Source organism: Gavia stellata, chromosome 3 (assembly GCF_030936135.1).
Source record: "Gavia stellata isolate bGavSte3 chromosome 3, bGavSte3.hap2, whole genome shotgun sequence".
Taxonomy (NCBI): Eukaryota; Metazoa; Chordata; class Aves; order Gaviiformes; family Gaviidae; genus Gavia; species Gavia stellata.
In genome coordinates this window covers 68984706-69007224 of record NC_082596.1, presented here as the reverse complement: position 1 = coordinate 69007224, position 22519 = coordinate 68984706, and the positions used below count along the sequence as shown (strand labels likewise).

Sequence of the window (22519 nt, the reverse complement as noted above, 5' to 3'; positions counted from 1 at the left end):
GCACTTTGTGTTTCTTTGACCTACCTCCCCAGCGTCTGACTTCCCGGTGCACTGCACGGGCACCACCGGCAGCTGGGCTCTGCCTCCTGCGCGAGAGCAAGCCTCGAGCTTTACACTGAATGGAATTGTGCCATAACTCTTTCTGACCTGTGTTTGGAAAGGAGCAAGGAGGTGCATTTCATTCTTAAAATAACAAAGGGATGTTTGCTGCTACATCAGTAGCAAGGAAGGATGTCTGTCAAGCAGTTGCTAATAATATTCAAGATATTGATTCTGTTGTACCATGTAACTTGGACTCAAGCTTTCTTTCAGAAAGACTGAGTTCTCAAAAACTGGGAATTCACTTTAAGGAAAAAAAAAAGCTTAGAAACCTCATGACATTCCAGAGACAGTGCGAGTACGTGTGTTAATATAGTGCCAATATTGTAAAACGATAACCAAAGTGATCCAAGTAGCTGTAGTCCTGGTAGCCAAGTACTGGGGAAAATCACAGAATGATACAGGACACAGGCAGTGAAGAATGATTTTCTGTGAAAGAGATTTTGACAAACTTGGTATTTATTGCAGATGAGGTTGAGAATGGTGAAACATCATTTAGCATATGAAATTCTGATTAAAAATAGCATTATACAAGATCAATATGGCACCTATTCCTGTTGGCATCCTAGGAAGATCTGTTCCTGGTGTCATGATAATCAATTTTCTGGAGGAAAATGAGTTACTGTTAAGTTTGCAGGTGACAAAGAAACAGCTGGACAGGTCACTTGTATGAACAAAGCACATAGTTTGATTTATCCTAATGCAAGATCAGATGCACAGCAGCAAAGAAGTAGGTCCTGCTTTTAGGCAGAACGGATCCAAAACATGGTGTAGAGTATTCCTTAAAGAGGCAGCCCCACAAGGACAGCAAACAGGCTGGTTTGCCTGTAGAGATTAGCTCTCCCGACCTGCCCGGCCCTCGGCAGTGGCTGGTGCTGAGGGAGGTGCTGAGGCTGCTGCTGGTGGCCCAGTGCTGACTGACAGGTTGCAGAGCCAGAAGGGCCAATGCACACATAAAGCAGAAAAAGGAGAGGTGCCTTGGAAATGCCTCCAAGAACGATTCCTGAGGTGAGGGAAAGTCGGTCTAATTATTTTACAAAAGTAAAATGCAGTGATTAATCTTAGCTCATGTGCATGAGAGAAGATCACTGGTACTGTGTCCCCTCAAGCTGATAAGGGCATGATGAGAACCAGTCGTTGGGAAGCTGGAGTAAGACAAGTTGTCACTGAATGTGAGATACACCTCTTAGCAAATTAATTAATGATTGAAATGATTTATCAAGAGATGTGGTGGACTCTTCATTACTGATGTCTTTAAGTCAACACTGCTGGATGTCATTCCAAGGGAAAGGCTGTAAAGCAGTGAGTGTTACAAGATTACTGGTCGAGCCTTTTCAGCCCAAGGTTGGACCATGATGATCTTCGAATTTATTAATCCACGAAGATGCTTTCCAATTTATTGCACAGATGCCACCGTCACGTATGTGATATAAATTAGATCTGTTAGGTTGATGTTGTAAGGTTGGCTGTGAGTGACTTCAGGAAAATTATGAATATGTATAAAAAGTGAGGTGCCTAAGGCAGGGTTAAGCGAAGCTTTGCGTTTTGCCAGTAACGCCTCCTGCGTAGGATCAACCTGCCTTGAAACACTCAGTGACCTGCGTCACCTCCTGGGTCTTCTCAATAGGCTGCAAATTAAAGCACCGCTCGCCGGGGACTTCGCAAGCTGCAGTCGCGGGTGGGCAGTGCGAATGTGTTCCCCGGGGTGGGGGACACGCTGGGAGCAAGGCAGAAAGCCTTGGCGAGTAGGTGGGATGTGCAGGTAACTAGATGGGACAACAGGCGTGGAAAGGGCTCACCTCCCTCCCCTCAGCCTACTCGCGGAGTTGTGGCAACCCCCGGGGGAACGCAAGAGCCCTGCTGCAGCCTTAATTTTCTGCAGCCACGAGCGGAGCCAGGCTCCAGGAAACCGCCAGTTCTGCGGGGAAAAGAAAACAGTTCAAAAAATCCCGACTTCTGCTCTTGCAAAACGCCCGACTCCTGCGTGCCGCAGAGTTGCCATGGCCCGGGCTGTGCGTGTGCGTGTGCGCGCGGGGCTGGCGGAGGTGCCAAGCCGGAGTGGGAGCGTGTTTGCGTGCCGCGTGTGCGCGGGGGAGGCAGGGCTGTGACGGGGAGTGTGCGCGGAGCCCGCCTGCGCGCCCGCGCAGGGCAGCGCGTGTGAGTGGGTCCGTGTGCGCGCCAGTGTGTGTGTGTGTGAGCGGGTGTGCGCGCGCGTGCCGTGTCGCGCGTGGGGCGACTGCGCCTCCGCACGGGGAGAGCGCGGGCCGCGGCGTGCGGCACCCGCCGCCTGGAGGCAGCCGCGGCACTTGCCGACCCCTCCGTGCCTGCGGACGGGCAGCGGCCACGGAAACACCTCCCCGCGTCCACGCGTCCACCTGCGCTCGCGTTGAGACCGCCACCCGGAGAAGGGGCCCGACCCACGGGCACCGAATGCTGATGCCGTGAGGGAAGCTCGGCCCGGCCCGGCCCCGCCGCCGCACACTTTGCTCTGCCCCCGACCCCGGGCTGCGCATCCCGCTCGGCGGCTCTGCCCGACCCGAAGGACGGGCGCAGGCGGCACCTCCCGCCCGCGGCGGGGGCTGCCCGGGCCGCGGGGCGCCCGCGCCCGCTGCGCTGTCCCGGCTCCCGGGGAATGCGGCACTAGCACCCCCGCCCCGGCTCGGCACCGCTCCCCTCCTCCGCCTCCCCGGCTCTAGGGGGGGCTTTTTCCTCTTCGGCGTTTTCTGCCGGAGCATCCTTTTTTTTTTTCCTTTGGAGGAGGAGGAGGGGGGAAGGAGGGAGGTGTTCCATGAGGGCTGCTCGGGCCCCCCCTCCGCGCCTGAGAGGTGCTGTCCCTCCCTGAGCGGAGAGGGGGGAGAGCAGCCGGGGAGGCAGAGGCAGGTCCCGCTCCCTCGCTCTGCCGCCGGGGAGAGAGGAGGAGGGTGGTGGGGAGCGTGCCTGTGTGTGCGTGGTGGGGGGGTTATTTATTTATTTATTGCTCCTGGTGGTTGCAGCTGGCAGACCTGGGAAGGAGTAGGCGCCATTGCCAGAAGGATTATTGCCAGGGGAGGGAAAGGGGGGGAAGAGAGGAGACCCCAAGGCTCCCGGGGAAGCAGAGAGAGGCGGCTCTTTCCCTCCCGCCTTGGCTTCTGCTGCCGGGGGATGCGCCCGGACTGAGAGGGGCTCGGCTCCCTTCCGCCGCTCTGTCCGTCCCCCCCACCCTCAGTCCTCCTCCTCCTCCTCCCCCCGATCCAGCAGCATGCATCCCTCTCCGCGGAGACCGGCCGCTGCCACCTCCAGCCCTGCCATGCTACTGCTGCTCCTGTGGCTGGGCTGGGCGCCGCCGGGCTGGGGCTGGCCGCGGGGCAGCTCCCGGGGGGCGGCCGGGCTGCCCCCCAACGCCACCACGCCGATCTCCATCATGGGCTTGATGCCGCTCAGCCAGTCCGAGGAGGACCAGAAGAGCAAGATCGGCCGGGGGGTGCTGCCCGCCGTGCAGCTGGCCATGGATCAGATCCGCAACGAGTCGCTGCTCAACCCCTATTTCCTGGACCTGCGGCTCTACGACACGGAGGTAGGGACCGCCGCGGGCCCCGCGCCGCCGGGCGCAGGGGGAGGCGCCGCCGCCCAGTCCCGGGGCGCTGCGGGTGCCGGGGCGCAAGGGCAGCGCGGACGCCCGGGCCGGGGCTGCGGCTGCCGGCGGGGCCGCGCGCGGCGCCTCCGAGCCCGCCCTGCCCGCCCGGCCCCGCAAGCCGCCGGCAGATGTGGAGGGACCGGCGGCGGAGGCAGAGGAAGTGGAGCCGGCGGGCCGTATCCTGCGCTCGCCGTGCATATCCGGAGCGGCCCCCCGGCAGCCGGGGCTCGCCCCGCCGCTCGCCCCGCGGGCGCCCCTGCCCGGCGCGGCGGGGGCTGCTTGCAGCGCGGGGGTGGGCCCGGGCGGGTGCCCGGGTGGCGGGGGTGCCTGGTGGTGGCTGGGATTCGCTGCCCTTGGCACGCACGTACACGGGTGGGAGGAAGGCTGCCTCTGGCTGGCGCTCCCTCGCCCAGCAGAGCTGCGGCCGCATCCCTCTCCCAGCCGCTACCCGTTCAGCAACAGATGCACGCCGGCCACTTCGCTCCCCCTCTCCGCCAACGGGCACACGCTGCCGTCCCGGTTTACCCCACGCGGCGCCGGGACGCGAAGGGCAGCGGCCGCAGCCGCGGCTTGAGGAGGAGGCGGGGCGGCTCTCGCAGGCTTTCGCCGGGTCTCCCTCCCTCTCCTCCGGCTGGCGCGGCGGCAGCGGCTGGGCGCCCGCCCGGGGGTTGCGCGGCGGGTGGCAGCGCGGGCGGCGGCGGGGCGCGGAGCCGCTCCTCGGAAGGAGTTAAATTTGCGGTCCCTCTCCCCGCGGAGCGCCCGGCAGCGCGGCGGGATGCCCGCGAGGTGCCCCGCTGCGGACCGCTGCCCGCGGCCGGCGGGCGGGCTGGGCTGGGCTGGGCTGGGCTGGGCTGGGCCGGGCCGGGCCAGGAGCCCTGCGCGGTGCTGCGCTGGGAAACATCTTTCCTTTACCTGGTAGAGAGGGAGGCAGGGAGCGAGGCAGGGGCTTCGTTAAGTTGGTTCCCACCACCAGCCACCGCATCCGCATTTGATTTTGGTCACAACTTCAGTAGCCGTGTGCTTGCGGAGGGTACGCGCTGATGCAATACCGGGGCGTTCCTGAAGATGGCAGCCGTTTCTTGCGCAATGCTCGCGTCGGGCGCTCTTGTCCAAGACGACCCCCGGGAACGCAGGCGACTACGGAAAATCTTCCCGGCTGTAATTTAAGGAAGCCCCGGTCTTCTCCCCTGTCTTCTCGGTTCTCAGGATCCGGGGGCAGCAAGCAATGACTTGCAAGTACAGCTTCGTGTCGGTGTCTCCGTCCCCAAAATTATTACAAAAGCCTCTCCTTCTAGGGTGGCTGTTTTTTATTGACATACATTTGTCATTGGATTTTTTCGGATACCTCTGAGCAGAAATGCATGGAGGGCAATATTGCTGGAGGTGTAATTTGGGAGAAAGCATGATGCCGTCGTGTTGTGTTGTGTGAACAAGACTGAGCTATTGAAAGGGAATACAGGCAAGATCAGCCTAGAGTAGCTGTTTGTTTCCTTAAAAAAATGAATCTCAGGGAACTCTGCAATCTTAATGAAAAGAATTATGGGGGATTTTCTGAATGACATTACCTGTTTCATAAAGTGAGGTACTTGTTAGAAAAAAATCACAGTTCTCCTAATCCTGTTTTCATTACATTATTCTATTTAAATCCTTCCCTTGGATGGAATTGTTACAAAAACAACACACGCATAGGAAGTAGAGAAGCCTAGGCAGGATCTTCCCTCTTCATACAGTAACATCACAGTCAATAAGGTGCTGCACTTCATTGCAGTCAAAATATTTTGAAGTTCTTAATACAGATTTTGGGTTCTGAACTACGTAGTTAGCATTAAAATACCCAGGAAAAAAAATGCCCTATTTGTCCTGGAATGAGTATCAGTTTCTTAAAAATTGCATTTTTACTGTTTTGTACTCTAGGGACATAAAGAATCAGGGTCATGTTGCCAGCTTGCTGTGTAGTTTTGAATGCTTTTAAGCAATTAATAAATGGATGGTTATGGAATGCTAAGTCAGGCGAATGTATATATTTGGCGTACGGTTGGATCATTATTGCATGCTTAATAGTGACAAGTAAATAACTTAGTGTTCATGAAGAGCACTAGATTGACTGCACCAAAATGGAATAGACTAATGGCTGGAATAGCCTTTAAATACATAATGGCAGTGCAAACTTTTTCACTCGGTTCAGACATTACCTTATTCCTTCGGTGCACTTACAGTAAGCAGAAGGGTAGATGGCTGGCTCATCATGCCCACTTGGTCCTCAGCCTATTTTCTGAGGTCGCTGACAAATAGATATGCCTGAAGGGCCTGGATCCTTATCGTTGCATAATCACAGACCAGGGAGTAGTTCTCCCTCTCAGGGCTTCGCAGGTGGTGCTTGTGACATTGTTGGCTCTTGAAAAGAGAATGTGGAGCCTTGAACGCACGGGATTTTTTAACAGCTCGAGAAATAATTGCAGTATACTTAAATAATGCTTAGGAAATGTATGGCAGTGATTCAAAAACTCATATATTCTCCTTCACGCCTTTCCAAAATCTCCCATTGTTGCAATCTGATGTTTGTGTTGCAATTTAGTGTAATATTTTAACAAAAAGCTCATGAAAAATAATAATGAAAATAAACAAATTGGATTTTTTTTATTATTATGCATTCAGGTAGTTTTCTGTCAGGATTGAACTGAGTATTTTAGTTTGCTTGATATTTCTGATTTGTATAATGGAGCATTATAATGCCTTTACTTTCTGATCAACCATCTGAAGAATTGCAGTGTACCTTCTAAATTAGACTGTTGGTTTTCAGCACTTGAACTCGCTAGCCTTTGAGCACATGAGCAGCAGCCCTAGTGTTTTTCAAAGCATTTAAACTGAATTAAGTACTTAAGTACAATCCATAGTCTATGTCTCAACCAGTTGTAATTGTGTGAATTACGTCTTTGTTACAAAATGTGACCACAGGTTACAGCAAGTATATAAAAATGCAGAGGCTTCTGTCTTGAGTATTTTTGATGGTTAAATGTGTTTGGAGTGTGATCTTGATCCAGTTCGGTGAACTCTGTTTTGCTACCCCATGGGCATGTCTTTATCTATTAGGACATTCCTACGTAGGCTCAGTCAATAAAACAAAGTTCAGGTGTAGGTATTTGCAGAACTGTGGTCTAAGTTAGTGACTTTAATTTGTGCTGTTCATTTCAATGAGAGCGGGAGCAAACTCGAGATGAGACTCTTAGGCAAAATTTCATAATTACTTATTTTAGAAACTAGAGAATTTATAAAGTGATCATCTGTAAAGAGTCTCATCCAAAACCCATTGAAATTAATGGCAATAATTCACTGATTCCAACGGCCCTTGGACCAGGTCCTAGAAGTTAAAGGTGCTTGTTAGTTTATGGCTTTGGATCCATAACTGTGATATACTATTTCTTCTTTTTCTTATCCCTGTGATTGTAACTTTAGGTGGTTGAAAATGCAAAGAAATGTTTTGCAAAATAATGAAGTAAAAAGCTCTACATACACCAGATGTAGTTCACAACTTCATGTAAATCAGGAAAGATGGTTTCTGCCTAAGCACCCTGACACACATCTGTTATAGGAAAAAAGGCAGAATAACCCTAAAATAGAGGAACTAAACATTCTTGTAGACAATATTATCAATTTCAACAGTATTTAATTTGCATCAGGCAAAAACTGACCATGCAGAAACTAGAGGAAGAGGCATAATGGTTGAAGACAAGGGCTTTAATGGAAGTTGGATATCTGCCCTTCTGCATCTGGACATCTTCCCTCAAATATGGCATATATTTTCTGATTTCTTGTGGGAGCAGTGCTGCAAGTGGTGCACAGACAGGCCGAATTTGTTTTGAATCTAAACACGTATAGTCAAGAAAGCTGTGTACGCAAGTTAGAATTCTGTCATATGTTTCTGAAGTTCAAAGTGAGTCTTGACAAACTGAAAAAAAGATCTTCCAGAAGTAAGTGGGGTATATTGTCATGAAGAGGGAAGAATATCCATACTGTGGGGATGAGATTATTTCATTTTCTCTAACTACTACAAATAATTTTTGGTAATTCTGATATAATCTCATCTTTGTGTAATAATACACTCTAATACCTTTAAATAGCAGGTTGGCATAGAAGGGTGAGCTCTGGAAAATGCACAGGATTCCACAAAATCTGAAGGAAAATGTGAACTTGTTGACGTTTAATACATATTTGCCTACTCCTGTGCTGTAATTAAGTAGAAAATGCCTTGCCGAATTTATCTGACAGCAAGTTACAGTCTAGGTATATTATAAATAGACCTTCTCTTTATTTTCTTCTTTTACTAAAAAATTATCCGTGTTTTCAGTAAAAGTATCCTCCCTCAATGTTTAAGTTGTACAGGCAGTGCACCAGTCTGGGTCATTCCTGCCAGCTATTCTAAGTTAACAAAGACACTCAGCCTCCAAATAAAGATGCCTTCTCCAGAAATTCCAGTTATGAATGATGTCAACAAAGTCGACTCATGTCTTGCTCCTGCAAGCTGAAGTAAGAGTCACATTTACTCCTACTAAGGATGGGGAACATATTCTGGAAACAGGAGAGCAGGTTAGTGTCAGTGGTGCAAAATAAGGTGTCTATCCGAGGGCGTGGAGCTCAGTGTTCAATAGCACCTTATGGTCCTCAGAGAGGGACAAAGAGCTACTGGTTGCTATCTGACAAATTCTGCCCTAACAGAATTGAGCAAGGGCACCGCCCCAGAAAGAAATCACACGATGTGTAAGTTAGGCCCTTTGTCTTAGAAGGCATAGGTTCAAGTCACTCTGACAGCAGCTGGATTTGTGAGGGGAAGTATGGTCTACCAAGCCAAGTCGGGACTCTGGGGGTGTGCCCTGACACGCTTGTGAGTGCTCTGAGTACTAAATTGTCTGGAGTCTTATTTTCATTTTTAAAGTGGTCCTCAAAATGGGACAGATAAGGTGTTGCCTTGGTCATCTAAGAGTAACAGTCAGCTGAATACACAGGAGATGTCAGGGTCTAAAAGAGGGTCCAGTTTACAGCACACTGAACAGGCAGACATTTGTTCTTGTATCGTCAGATGAGCTTGTGTCTGGCATATGTTGAAGTAGTTGGGTAATTTCTTACCTTTAAATATTACCAAGTACTTGTGCTGTCTGATATATGCAAAGAGTGTAGCATTAAAATGCAATACGCTACATGTATGGATGACGATCACTGCCTACTCTGCTGGTGACGTTCTGCTTGGAAGGGACATACTTTAAATAGTCAGTGTCCCCTTTGACGTTCACGTAATATGGCTCCATTTGCGACATAAACTCTTTTTGCTTTAGAGTTTTGTAAACTTGGAGGGAATAATCTAAAAGTTAAGTGTTTATGTTAATTCTATGCTGGCTTCTCTGCTGATGCTAAGATGTGGGTGGGGAGAGGAGAGAAATCATGTATTCACTGCACCCACTCTTCTGGGTGCGGATCCCAGACCTGCAGAATGTATATTCTCTAAATATCTCTGCAAAGAGATTCAAGCCAATGTATCATTTTCTGGCATATGTCTTGCAATTTCATGTATAACTTATCCTATGCACACTGCAAAACACACTGTTATGGAATCTTTTGATTCAAATGCCAAACACACTCTGTCAGCAGGGAAAAATTATTTTTTGAATAAATCCAGGAAGGAGTTTCCATTTACATTTGAAGAAAGAGGGGGAAGGCCCCTCTGATATGGTTATCAACCAGAGTGAATTACTCAAGTTTGTGGAAAAGATGGGGTGTAATATCCTAGTGATAACTGTGAAGAAAATATTTGCGTTAGGAAAAGAGAGAGGAAGGAGCTAGAAGAGAGAGATTTAATGATGGCATTCACACAAAAAGTTGTCAATGTAATATTTATATTGTTTCAATTAAATACACGTAACTATTTGGGATGACAACATCAACAGCGTCGCATGTCAAGGCTACAAAACACCATCTCACATTAATCATCTGAGCATGATGATGCATGCGTGTCTCAAGCTTTGTTCTCTGCTTTCAATTTCATTGCTTTATGGATGTTATCATGGCATAAGGTGGAAGAACAATGCATTTGAGCAAACTGCAGAAGCTGGGAGCCAAACAGCTCTTTCATGAAACTCAAGTGGAGGCCATTGCTATTTCAGGAATGGAGATACTTTTCCTTAGGATTGAGCCATTGCATACGGAGGTCTGACTCAGGGAACCAAGTGGTGGAAGTTAACAGAGGAAAACCCTCCGTGATCCATTTTGGCTCAAATAATCTTTGGAGCAGCTGGGGCTAGCAGAGAGGTACATTGAGGCCGGTCACCCCGGGTGTGACTCAGTCCTGTGGAGATGTGTGTTGATACACAGCAGACCCATATATCTCAGGAGCTCTATTTCAGACTGTGGGATTCCAGACTGAGAGGGAACAGTGCACATACATCACATTTTTTTGAATTTGTTTTTGTACTATGAATCCTGGAACTAAATCAGTGACAGAGTCAGGAGCCAGATACACTGTTCTCTGATTTGTGGGTCTATCTGAGCTAGAAATGAGATTTGCAGTGCTTTAGTTGTCCCCTGGGTCCAACATTAATGGACTGGTAGCCTGACTCCTGAAGCAACCTGGTTCAGCCACAGCATCGCACCAACTGAAAGAAGGTAGTGCCCCTAAGAATGGCTGGAGTATATTTTCAGTCATGCTGTGTCTCCCCTTGCCATGCCACTGACACTTGTGGGATGTCTTCTTTGCTAGACAGGGATTCCTCTATTTGCAGATGATTCTGCTGTGGGTAAGGTCTGCTGGATTTGGGAGCTGCTTGATACTGCCTGCTGAGTGGAAATGGGACATACTGCCTGGCAAACACTTTTTTTTTTCAGTTTTTTTTTTTTTTCTAGTAGTGGAATAACCATGTAATCTCATTGCCAAGTCAGTGATTGATGACCAATTTCTGTGCCATTAGTTTTTCATTATCATCGGCCTTTAGTTCTGACAGTTTTATCCATAGTATTTTCCAAATAAGTATTCTCAAACGTGAAAATGAAAGCTAACAAATTAAAGGCAAATATCCACCTTCTCTCTGAAAATAATAGTCACAAAGAATGAAGAGTATAAGGCCTAATTCAACAGTAAATTGCTGTTACTGAGGCTCCTGAGAGATGAAGGCCCAGATAATGGACTAATTGCATTAAAGTGAACATCACGAGTTTGAGGGATAGGATTAGAAAACTTGGGTTTCCTACTATGGCCATGGTACTTCTCTTAAATAATTAATGAGTTCTAAGATCAGAGGACCATTAGGATTATCCAGCTCTTATAATATAGGCCATATATTTCACTTGGGGATTTATGCCTGCTCCACTGTGAACTAGAATATGTACTTTAGAAAGCCCTCCCATCTTGTCTTTGGGATCCCCCAAAATCCTCCTCCCTGGAAAACTTTTCTCTGTGATTTGCTTGAAATCCCTTTAAAAGTCCATTGCTATTTCCAGCTTAAACTCTGCTGACCCTGTAACTGCTGATGCTGTGAGAGCAGCAGCTCTCAGCTTATGCATGTGCCACTCTCCCTGCAATGCCTTCCTGGCTACAGAGCTGGGAAATCACCGACAAGGCGGGCTCTGCAGGGTGACCAAGGCTTTCTGCCTTTTTTATAGCTATCCAGGGGATCCAGCCTTGTATGAAGGGCTCCGATGGATTAGATCCTGCTGGAATCGGATGTCTTCCCTTCTAAAGATTGTCCCAGACCAGAAGCGAAAACCTTGTTAGCTTACTTCTTGGCAAGCTGGGTGTGCTGGATTCATGCGCTCCTTCACTGCGTAGCTGGTTCTGCAGAATATTTTTTGAATTCTTGCCTGAACCCCATTTTCTTCCCTACACCCACCTTTTTTGTAAGAGCATTTTGCCACAATCCCCATTAGAGGAGCTCATCCTGTCTGCCTGGTTAAGTTATTTCCAGAATCTCAGGTTTTTTGATTAAAGGATCACTACCATATATCTTTGTTCAATCTTTTGTTTTCTTAAAGTAGTTATATATTTTAATTTACCGTTTACCTATGGTAGGCCTCAGCTTCTGCTGCAGCTTCACTGAACTACAGAATTATGCAAAGATTCATACACACAATAGGTGTCTAAGTAACCATTTTACATCCAAAAACTCCAGGGAGAAGTGGTAAGAGGCCCCTTTTGGGATGTTAATTAACTTCCTTTCCACTGTTTCCACTGCTTTCATGTGGAACTTAATGTTTTTCTGGCAAAGAACACATACCTTTCTTTACAATTTTTACTCTATATAAAGTGACAGTTTTTGACAGATTAAGACTTAGTGTGGTACAAAATATAAAACGTAACATTTTTCAAGCATTGTGGTTATCAGACATGCACTCTTGTGTATCTTAACAGCATCATATAGAGATACTTTAGTACACACATATAGTATAAAAATATTAAACTCTACATTTCTGTGGGGTCTTTCATATAATTTTAAAGTTCTGTAAAAGCACCTTGGGTTTTGCTTTCCCCTCTCCCCTGTGAATTCGGAGAAGCCTAAGTATTAATAATTTACAGGACGTTGAGCGAGATAGAGAGCCAACTTTCTCTTTTTTTTCCCTTCCACTTTCTCTCTTTCTAAAAATTATAAGCAGGACCAAATTCCATGCTGTTGGTCAGAATCTAATCTGGAGGGATGTGCTACTGGCAGGGAGACTTTATGCAATGTAGTAAAAGAAATTAAATAGCAATAGCTACCACTATGTAGAGAAAGTGATATAAAAAGTTTTGCATTCCAGGTATTTGAAGTTAGCCAAGCTCCCCTCCACTCCTAATTTCTTGCTGTGAAGAATGCTAATGATATCAGCTCCAGATCGCTTCTTTTTTCTTAAAAAAAAGAGTTTCAAGTTAGGTCCCTGAATTGAAGATTTGCTTTCCAAAAGCGCCAACTGATTTGCATTTTCTGTCAACATCAGTGGGAATTGCTGAATGCTCAGCACTTTAGAAAGCCAGCCCACCTATGAGAATGCAACGTGCTTCTAGGATGAGGAGACCTAGAATTGCCACTTTTAATTAAGAACAAAGGCATTCATAGTTACTTGCTTTAAAGTTTCAAATTTCCTGGTGGAATAAAACGTGGATTTTGTTCAGTCTTTGGGATACAGATCCTTTCAGGATCAGTGTCAGTATTATCAAAATTAAATAACCTTCAGAATTAGATTATTGCATTTCAAAGATCTTGTAGTTGAGAAATATGCAGGGTACAGGTATGTTTAAAAACCAGTCATGTAAAAAATAGTCGTTTTTGTAATTTACACATATCTGGAAACGGTATGTTTGACCTTGGCAAAAATAACAGCTTGTACGATGTAAACAAGAAGAGTGACACAGTGGGAGTACTATGTCCCTAGGGCCTTGTTACTCAAGGCAGGTCTATACGGCTGGCACAATTATGTCACTGGTGGGTATCAGGAGGTGTTCTCTCAATGTCAGCAGAAGCCCTTAGTGCAGTTACAGCAGCAAACAGGTCTTCTTAACTGATCTAATAGAGGTTATTTCATTTAAACGGGATAGTTTACTGAAGGGTAAAAAGTGTGTTTTCCTCTTCCAATGAGTTCAAAAGTTTGGTATTATTAGAAATAATTTTTTCATCCATTATAGAGCAAGTTACAGATTAAGCCGCCTCTGAACATTAAACTAGATAGACTGAGCTCTTTTTTTTCCCCATCTTTTTATGTATTCCTGTGGCTTTCTTCTGAATCTTTTACAGTTTGTCATCTTCATTCTCGAAGTGCTGCCACTAGAATTTGATTTATTACTTCAGGAATAATCTTACTGATGCTGTATATACTAGTAATTTTATCTCTTTTCTTCAAGCCTTCTGTTCAGAATGGAGGAAATTAATTTGATCTTTGTGCTTCAAATGCTGGGGAAGAGGGAAAGGAAGCAGAGATGAGATTTTCAGGCTACATATGACGAGTGAGACAAAATTTGTTTTTTTGTGGCAAAAATAAATTTTCATTTACTTTCTTCAGATGAAGCTCGCTCGCTAGCTACAAGCAAATCTGGTCAATCTTGGTAGGGCAGTTGGAAGCAGATAGCTTGGTCATTTGGGTGATGTTGTGGGAGGTAAATAATTTTAGCTGAACAGCCAGCTACTTAAAAAGCTGGGACACATTAGAGCAGATAGTAGTGTCTCAATATTGAAGCAACTCTTGATGTATGTAGAGGCTTGGTCCTGATGTAAGAACAGGACTTGCCATCCAAAATAAATCATAATGGCTTCCAATGCATTACCAAGGTTTCTTAAGATGTGTGAGCGCTCTGTACTCTAATTACACTGAGCGATTAAGCAGCGAGAGCAGAGACACATGGGATAAGAAGGGTGAATGATTACCTACTTCGAAAAAACTAATATTTGAGGCTGGGATTAGAACATCCTATAAATGTTAATGGGTGTTACTCAAGGGGGAGGAAGTTTTGTCTGGGAGGCGTGAGGTGACATATAGGTTAAATATATAGCCAGTCTTTAACACAGTTAATACAGTCTATAGTCAACCTTTTATATGAACTAATAACTCTTTAAGTGATTTATGGTTCAGAAACACTGATCAGGGGATGGAGAATTCAATTTAAAATGTTGTAAAGGCAGAGGATAATGTGGTAAGGAGGACAACACAAAAAAGATTTCTCCTTTCGCCTTTGGAAAGTATTAGCTATAGGCAATACATCTATGCCAGGTGTTTGGTATTTTTCTTTTTTAACTTCTCAGTGTCTGTGCTCCTATGAGGGAGCACAATTTCCTCCTATAGTTTCCCTCTCTGAAAATTACTCAGTTTGTGCAGATCTCACAAAGGAGATGCCAACAGTGAGTCATCTGGTCACCAGCTCTGTCCTAAGGCTTTCAGCTAGCTCTTGCAAAAGCTATAGTGATCATTACCGTGCTGAAGAACAATTATTTACTTTGGTAAAGCCTCCCAAAATAGTGGTGAAGGCAGGGTTTAAAATGAAATGGCCTTCATTTTCTGACACTGAAATCAAGTTTCAAAATTAGTACTATTTCAAATAATTGTGGAAAATCAGCTTCACATTTGAGAAATGCATGTAAGAGGCAGTGAGATGATTTATCAGATTAAGATTTCAAAATTGTTATGTTTTGGTAGTAAATGCTGAGGGTGTTGAGTATACTCAGTTGAAAGGCTCTATCTTCATATGTGTGACGGGGGCATAACAATGTGCTTTTGTAGGTATGAAGCCTCAGAAGATGTTATTCTAAACCTGAAAATTATACCTGTATGATCAATCACATGCATGGCAAACATGGCTAGTTTTTTCATCAGATGAAAACATATCAGCATGTTTTCACACAAGTATTACAGGATTAATTGGCAATAAAAATACTATATAAAAAACAATCATGAAGATGTATAGTTAAATATTTCTGTCAGGAAGCAGATTTTAAGGAAGCAAGTAACATGAGGCTGCACTAGTACATAATCTTGTTTGTTCCTTTGCCAGGCATGGGTTAAATGCAGCAATGCTGAGGAGACCCAAAAGTAGTACAATGAGAAAAAAAGACTGGTCTAGGTTGAAGCCAGTCACGTATCTATAGAATGAGGTGATACTCCGTAAAATGTATGTCCATCCATACGGTGCTGAAAATTATTTCATAGCCTCTGATACACCATTGCTCTCTCATGAATTTAAAGCCATTGGTTGGGCAATGGGGGTTGAATGAGGTGTGGTGGCAAATTTGTTTTTTGAACACAGAAGAGGATATTGGATATTCAAACCACATATTTTTGTTACCTAAATATGAGCCAAAGCTATGACTCATGGAGCCCCATGTTCCCACTTAGTTGGTGAAAAGATTTAGGCATAGGAAGAAGAGCAGTTCAGAGAACCTTAGCTGCTGAGGTTTGGCAGCATGAATGCTTCCTGCTTTCCCCCCCTCCTCTCCCTTAGTGTAGTCAATGCCAAAGTAATGCTGGTAAAGAAGGCTGGTCCAAGGACTATTCACCAACAAAATCCTGTTTAAGCCTCTAAGAAAGGTATTAAATGGGATTTAAGCAACATCTTGGCCTACACTGGCCCTCTGCTCCAGGAGGAGTCTCATCCTGAGTTTAAAAAGTGTTTAAAAAATATATTTTCGATAATTACATTACAGAATCATAAGACAAAGCAATAGAAAATGCCTATTAAATCATTGTGTTAAATTGTTGCTGTACAGGACTGTGCTACCAGAGTGTGCTTCCTACTTAGCATTGTGCCCAGCTAATGTGCTGAATTTCTCAGTCTAGGGAATTCCCATAATAAATTTTGACCTTGCTACATTTGATTTGGGCATAGCCTTATACAGGAACAAAAGCAGTATCTCCTTCCTCACATGAAGGGCTCCGTACAGCCTTGCTGCTTTCTGACTGTAGGCAATGGTGATGAAGAAAAGCAAGGGTTATGCATCAGGTGTTTCACCTTGTGTTTGTGTTCAAGAATGTATGGAGAGGAATAATAATTGGTTGGGCTCTTTTCTTGGCCACCCAGTTGCACAAGTGAGTTGGCAGAAGAGTCGCCGTGGACAGTTAGTCATAAATTGAGCATGTCTCCTGCTCAGGGCTATTCGCTGGGCCCAAGCAGACATTTATTGCTTCTTCATTCAATATTATGTTGCTCTTTTCACACTTGTTTATCTATTTACTTCCATGTCCTCATGTCATGCAATATGTAGATTGTAATTATAAATTAGATTGTTTATAAATAGACTTTCTTTGAAGAATTTCTGTAGAAGCTTTTTAGTTGCACGTCAGTTTTAAAATAATTTATTGACCTGGAACACTGTGTTTTGAAAATTAAAAAAACACCCTTACTTACTGCAGCAAACTAATACCTTGTTTTGAAATGTCAACTGTTCACAAAATGAATTGCCAAGCTCTGAACATATAATTTCAAATTTGATTTATACCAAATCAAACTTCTGTCTATCAGCCCTTCCATTTGTTTTTCTTTCAGATTATTGAGTCATGAAAACCTTTGAGGTTTTGGGTTTCCATCCCAGCTTGGCACAGGGCATTTCTTTTGAAATCTTGAATTTCCACAAGATGGCAAAAGAATTTGCTATTCAGCTGCATGTATAATGACACTGCACTGAAAATCAGAGCTTTTTTCTTCTTGGACAAGCAAGAATCTCCCAGGCCAGATGTTCTTCCCCTCCCTGTCCTTGGGCTTGGCTCTTGCATTTCCCTCCCTTGCCTATGACAGTGTCCCAGTAGGTGTGGGAGGCTTTCTGTGCATGGGTGGGATGGGGATTGCTGGCTGCTTGCATGGAAGGAAGGGATTGCCCAGGTGGCTGCTTACACGAGGGTAGAGTGCATTGCTGGACAGGGAAGATGGTGCTTGCCTGAGGGGTGAGGTAGGCTGCCAGTGCTGGGGGACAGATGTGCAGGTTCTTCTCCGGTGTGGTGGTCCCGTATATATTCCCTTCTCACCCTGGTGAGTTTTGCTTATCCTGCAGCAAAGAAGATTTTCTCCTGCATTACTATTTTCTCCCTATTTCTCTATGCACAGCATCCGTTCCATTCCGTAGCCTGGCATGTTACTTGGAAAACCGCAAATAGTGTGATGAAATTACTTAGCTAGCTACGCCAGTATGTGAAATGCCTGTCAAAAGCTATGTGACTGTATATAGGAGGAACAGGCCTGAATTCTGTATATTTTCAGAACTCGCATTGATTTTATGGGACGCATGGGGTTTCTGAGCAAAGCAGAATCAGACAGAGGATATACAGCTTTGAGCTGATGCAGCTTTTGCACCAGAAGTATATAAAATATTATCAGTACTAAAGACTGCGTATCCTCTGTTTGGTCTGTATGAAGCCAATTAAAAATGTGATATGTGCAAGATAAAACAAACTGAAGCAATCTTCTGACCCAGCGCTGTACAGATTGCTGCAAATACGAGTTCAGTATGCAACCACTTTGATCAATCCCTAGAATATCCATTTTCAAAAGAATCATGCTAGTTTCTTTATTGATTTGTCACCTATGGATGAGTATTTCTGCTACAGAAATGTTTAAAATGACACGTGTTTAAAATTAGACTTGACAGAGCACTTTGCCTAGAGATTATTCTTGTGAAGTATTGATTCACAGCACTGCTGTGAGCTGGATTACTGTCCAAATTGGAAAAGCCAGCCGTAGAGAGGTCTTTATCCTTTAATAACAATTAGCTCCTTTCTTAGAGGAACACAGCTGACTGAAGCAAAGGAAAGCTGCAAAATGTTGGGCAACCAGGGAATCTAAGGCCTGTTCTTCAGGGATGTGGGCTGCAGGGGAAGGGAAGGAAAAAAGAGAAAAGCACCAAGAAAGATGGTTTGCTGGAACTGGAAACTAGACACGCTGGTGCTGTTTGTGTTACTAATAATCAGGTGCTCTGAGGAACTGGATCGTACTCGTCTCCCTCTTCTCGGGCTTTCACCTGCCAGCTGCCTTATTGATCGGAGAAACCTAACGGCAGGCGTGTTGCCCGCTGTCCATTTAGCCTTGAAACATTTATACAAGCATTCATGGATGCTGAAGAACTATGAACTCCAGGTATCATTCCACGACACGCAGGTAAATGGATGTAGGTGTAGAGTTGTGTAACGTTTGAGCCTCTGTGAGCACGCGTTTGAAAGCTTGGACTCAATCCATTCCTGGCGAATCCTGCTCTGCTGAAATACAGCAAAAGTGGCTGTCTGGAAAAGTTTGGGTTGTTAGGTAGATGCCTGACTGTGGTGGTGATCTTGTGCAATCGTGCCCTGCTGGTGCTAGAAGCAGGAATAAAGAGCGTGCAAATTAGGAGGGATGGCAAACACCTATGGCTCTTCAGGTGTTTCTGAGGTACCCAGAAAGTGTTCCCCAAATCCATGGCTTGCTGAGTTGCTCTGTTCTTCTGCCCTGTCTTCTGCATCTTGCTCTTCCTGCTTTCTTTGGTGGCAGCTCTATAGATTGACGCCTTCTATTTCTGCTTCTGCGTGAGCAGGAGAAAGGTCTGTGCTGCGCCATCAGCACAGGGTGTTTGCCTGTGTAAAGCCTTGCTTGCTGCTTCGGGGAAAAATTAAGGGCTGATACAAGAGGTGAGGGTTCTGAGGATCTAGATATTAAGAGTATTGAGATGATATCTGTCATTGTAATACTTTCAAATTTGAGAAAAGCTGTGTTTTTTACTTTTTCTTCTAGAACTGACATATCTCTCTATCTTCTGTGCAGAAATGAAATCAAGACAATTAATTTCTAAGGCCTGTCTTTTAGGCTGGCCAAAACAACTGTGACAAAATTAAGAGGAGGGTCTCACATATCAGGGGGATCTGGGACTGTAAACCTGTTCTTAAGGAGCTTTTCACTGATTTGAACGTCTGCCTCCCGCATTGGAGGCGTGTTGTGGAGCAGATGCCCTCAGACTCATACACACTTACATGCATATGTGCATTCAGGCTCCATATACTGTAGTAAACTGCTTAATATTTTGGAGTTGCAAAGTAGTGCATCTAAACATGTTTGCTTATCTATAAACCTTTAAACATGGACTATACTGTTATGATTAAGTTATTAAAATGTGACATTATTACACCAATAACAGTTGCATTGCATTATACAATGGGAAGAAGGTATTATATGTCTTCTTTTGAGGCTCTAGAAAATTATCCAAGGGAGACATTCTAATATAATTTTAATTGTGCATTTGGTTCATAAGCACTTATGTGTAATTTTTGAAGTGCTTAACATATAACAAACATGATCCCATATGCTATAAAGTTACTTGAGGATAGCTTCCATGTTTAATAATGTAACAAAAATGTATATCAACTGCATATACTCAGTAAGAAAACATCTGTCTTGTAAATTACTTTTAATTCAATTCACTGTTTTATTTATTTGTTTATAAGTTCCTACTGGAAATGTAATTATAGATATGCAGTCCTGAAAAATGTATGCGTCAGTTTCTCATGTAGAAAGATGAAGATGTTCAGTAACATTTCAGCTTAAATAACTGGAACGTGTAGATGTGAGTTTAAGTGGGCAGCAATTAAAACCTACTGGTATTTGCTCAGATTCAGTGCTTTTAGTCCTGTTTCATTTGGGCTGGGGGGGGGGGTGTAGGTGGACGTTTATTTGTTAATTGTGTTTGCATAGTTTCCAATTCTAGGAGCAACTCCAAAATATTTTTCCCCACATAAACGTTCAATAGATTTGAATTGCAAAACTTCAGCTCTGTTGCACTGACCTCTACAATTTGAATTGAAATACTGAAGTAATCTATAATTATCCTTTTGAAACAACCCCTGTAAAAAGACATGTCATGATGACTTGTAAATGATTAACAAAATGTGGGGCATTAAGATTTCGGATTTTTCTTCCTGATTCTGAGAGTAGAGCGCACAGTTTTGAGTTTTAAGTACTAATTACAGACAAGCTACAGAGGTCCTTGGATTTAATAATTTCTCAGGGATAGTATGGATGGAGAGAGCTGATTCTGTTCATTAATGTTGTGAGCCCAGATCTGCCATATGTGACCTTATACAACCTTTCAATTAACTTTAAGTAGAAAATACAGATGCGTGGCTCTTTGGATGTGAGATCTTTCAGGAGTGGGACAGATAATTGACTTTTTAGCATAGTTAACTAGGAAGAGAGAAAAGAAAAGTTGCATCCAAAAATATTTGTGTTGCATTTGCTGAAATAAGAAATGGAAAGAAATCATGTCACTCAATACATGATGTCACACAGGGCTTGAACAGCGTTGTAGCTTCATTTGTGAGCACAGGGGAGCAGGCTTGCACTCCGTCCTGTGCCCCTGGGGTTTTGAATCCACGTCCTCTGCCTCCCATGAGAGAGCACTGCCCTACTGCATGGTAGGGTGTTTTGGGGAGGGTTCTCAGTCTTTTACTTTGCTACTGTTTTATTTCAACTAATTAAGCCGTCACTACTCCAGAAAGCGAATGGTAACTATGAGACAAAGGGAGCACTCTTGCAAGAACTATCTGAGTTCTTTGTATTAAATGAAGCTGTTTCAGCAGAAGCCTTTGGGAAACCTTTCTTCATCAGAGTACTTTATAACCTGGTGGCTTTGGCACTGAGCTGAGAACTGAATGCTTTCTTTGACTGATTTCTTTCAGGTCTCCTATGATTTAACATCTGTTTCCAAATTACCGTGTTGTCAATTCCTTGGAAGTGGGAACCTCTTGAACACTCTTGGTGTGGCACTTCTGTGTAAAAAAATGCTTAAATATTCACTGACAATTAAAAGCAAGCGAGTGAAAATGCTCTTCTGGTTTGGTAGATGGCTGCTTATCCCTCAAACAGTACATCAATGTCTGCAGCGTTTATTTATTTATACTAGAAGGATAGTGTTAACAGGACTGATATGTCGCTCTTTTCCAGCCACCCCAAGCAGGGGCATCTTGGAGAGGGGTGTGAAGTGTTTCCCCTCTCTAACTAAAGTAGGGCTGAACTTGGGTTGTGTGGAGAGCCCTAATCCTTGAAGTGTTGGACAAAGGTTGTGGGAAGGCAGAAAAACTGCTTCTGCAGATTTGTGAATCCAACCATGGAGCAGCTTTTTAGTGTAGTAGGGGAAATTACGCCCTTGAGATTTTTAGCCATGGGGGGTGAGCAGCCAGGTATAATTGAGCTGTCTGCGTATCACTTTATTTCTGTCTTTCACCGTATGGCTGACATCTGGAGGCTCTCCTTCTACGCCATCCTCAGGGTGACCAGGCTGGTGGATTCTTACAGGCTTAGGCAAATCTAAAAATAGTTTTACTGGTGGATAAAGAACAATATTTTGCTCCTTCAAAGTTACTCTTCTGTTCTTACCTAGTTTTCTGTGAGTTAGTAGCCAATACAAGGACTGTGAAGCCAGTGCTTTGATTAGCAATGATGTTAACAGGAAACATTCAGGTGCTGTAACTGGGGCATGGCTTGAGCATACAAATAGACTTAACTCTACCACTGGGATTTTCTGAGTAGTGCTGATTTGCACTCAGGTTGCTTGTTGACACTTGGCTGAGTCTATCCTAATGCATATCATCTCTGACAGATATGATACAACATGTCCCAGTCTGACTTAAAGGCTGGTTGTCTTTTCTTTAGTAATAAACTGGTTCCTTTGTAATGGAATGACACAATAACACGATAGCTGTGTGTCAGCTTATTTACGGCATACCTTTGTGTGCTTATTAAAAAAAACCAACAAACAGCAATGGAACAGTCACTGAAAGTGACATTGATAAGCAAATTATTTCTACAGTGAAAATTTCAAAGTGTGTTTGTTTTCTTATCCTACCTAAATAAGAAAAAAAATTTTGCTTCAGGTTCAAGATGCAGTAAACTGAAGCATTGCACTACATTTTTTGGATTGTACGTGTACAGGAATTTCTGCTTAAAAGCAAGTAAAAAAATAGACATTTTGCAATGGCATTAACATGCAACATCACTTATTAATTAGAGTATTATTTCTTAAACAAGAAAAAATAGCTATTGGTTTTCATGTGTGCAACTCATTGTACATGATCTGTAACTCCATCTTGTACAGTCATGTCTTCTGAGATGCTCTTTGAAACCGTCTGCCAGGACAGGCATAGGAAAAAAAGCATCATGTGATTCATGTTTTGTAAAGACTTCATGTTTTGGAAAACTTTGTAAATTGGTGTCCTAGGAAGTTATTAGAAGACCATGTGTTTGGTAAGTCAGTTCTTGACACCTAACATTCACGTGAGCAAGGTATTGTATTTTGCCTCTTAGACAATACAGTTTCTTAATACAGTGTCATAAGCATGAAAATTGTGAGCCATAAAATA

The 22519-nt window shown here is 44.3% G+C and overlaps 1 protein-coding gene across 1 annotated transcript in view; it reads left to right on the top strand.

Moving 5' to 3' along the window:
- The first annotated feature begins 3337 nt into the window (after positions 1 to 3337).
- The window catches only part of GABBR2 (gamma-aminobutyric acid type B receptor subunit 2), a 506706-nt gene continuing 487524 nt past the window's right edge, over positions 3338 to 22519 (top strand). Inside the window, exon 1 of the mRNA XM_059815457.1 lies at positions 3338 to 3652. Coding sequence (XP_059671440.1) covers positions 3338 to 3652 — 315 coding nt within the window. The remainder of the gene's footprint in view (positions 3653 to 22519) is intronic.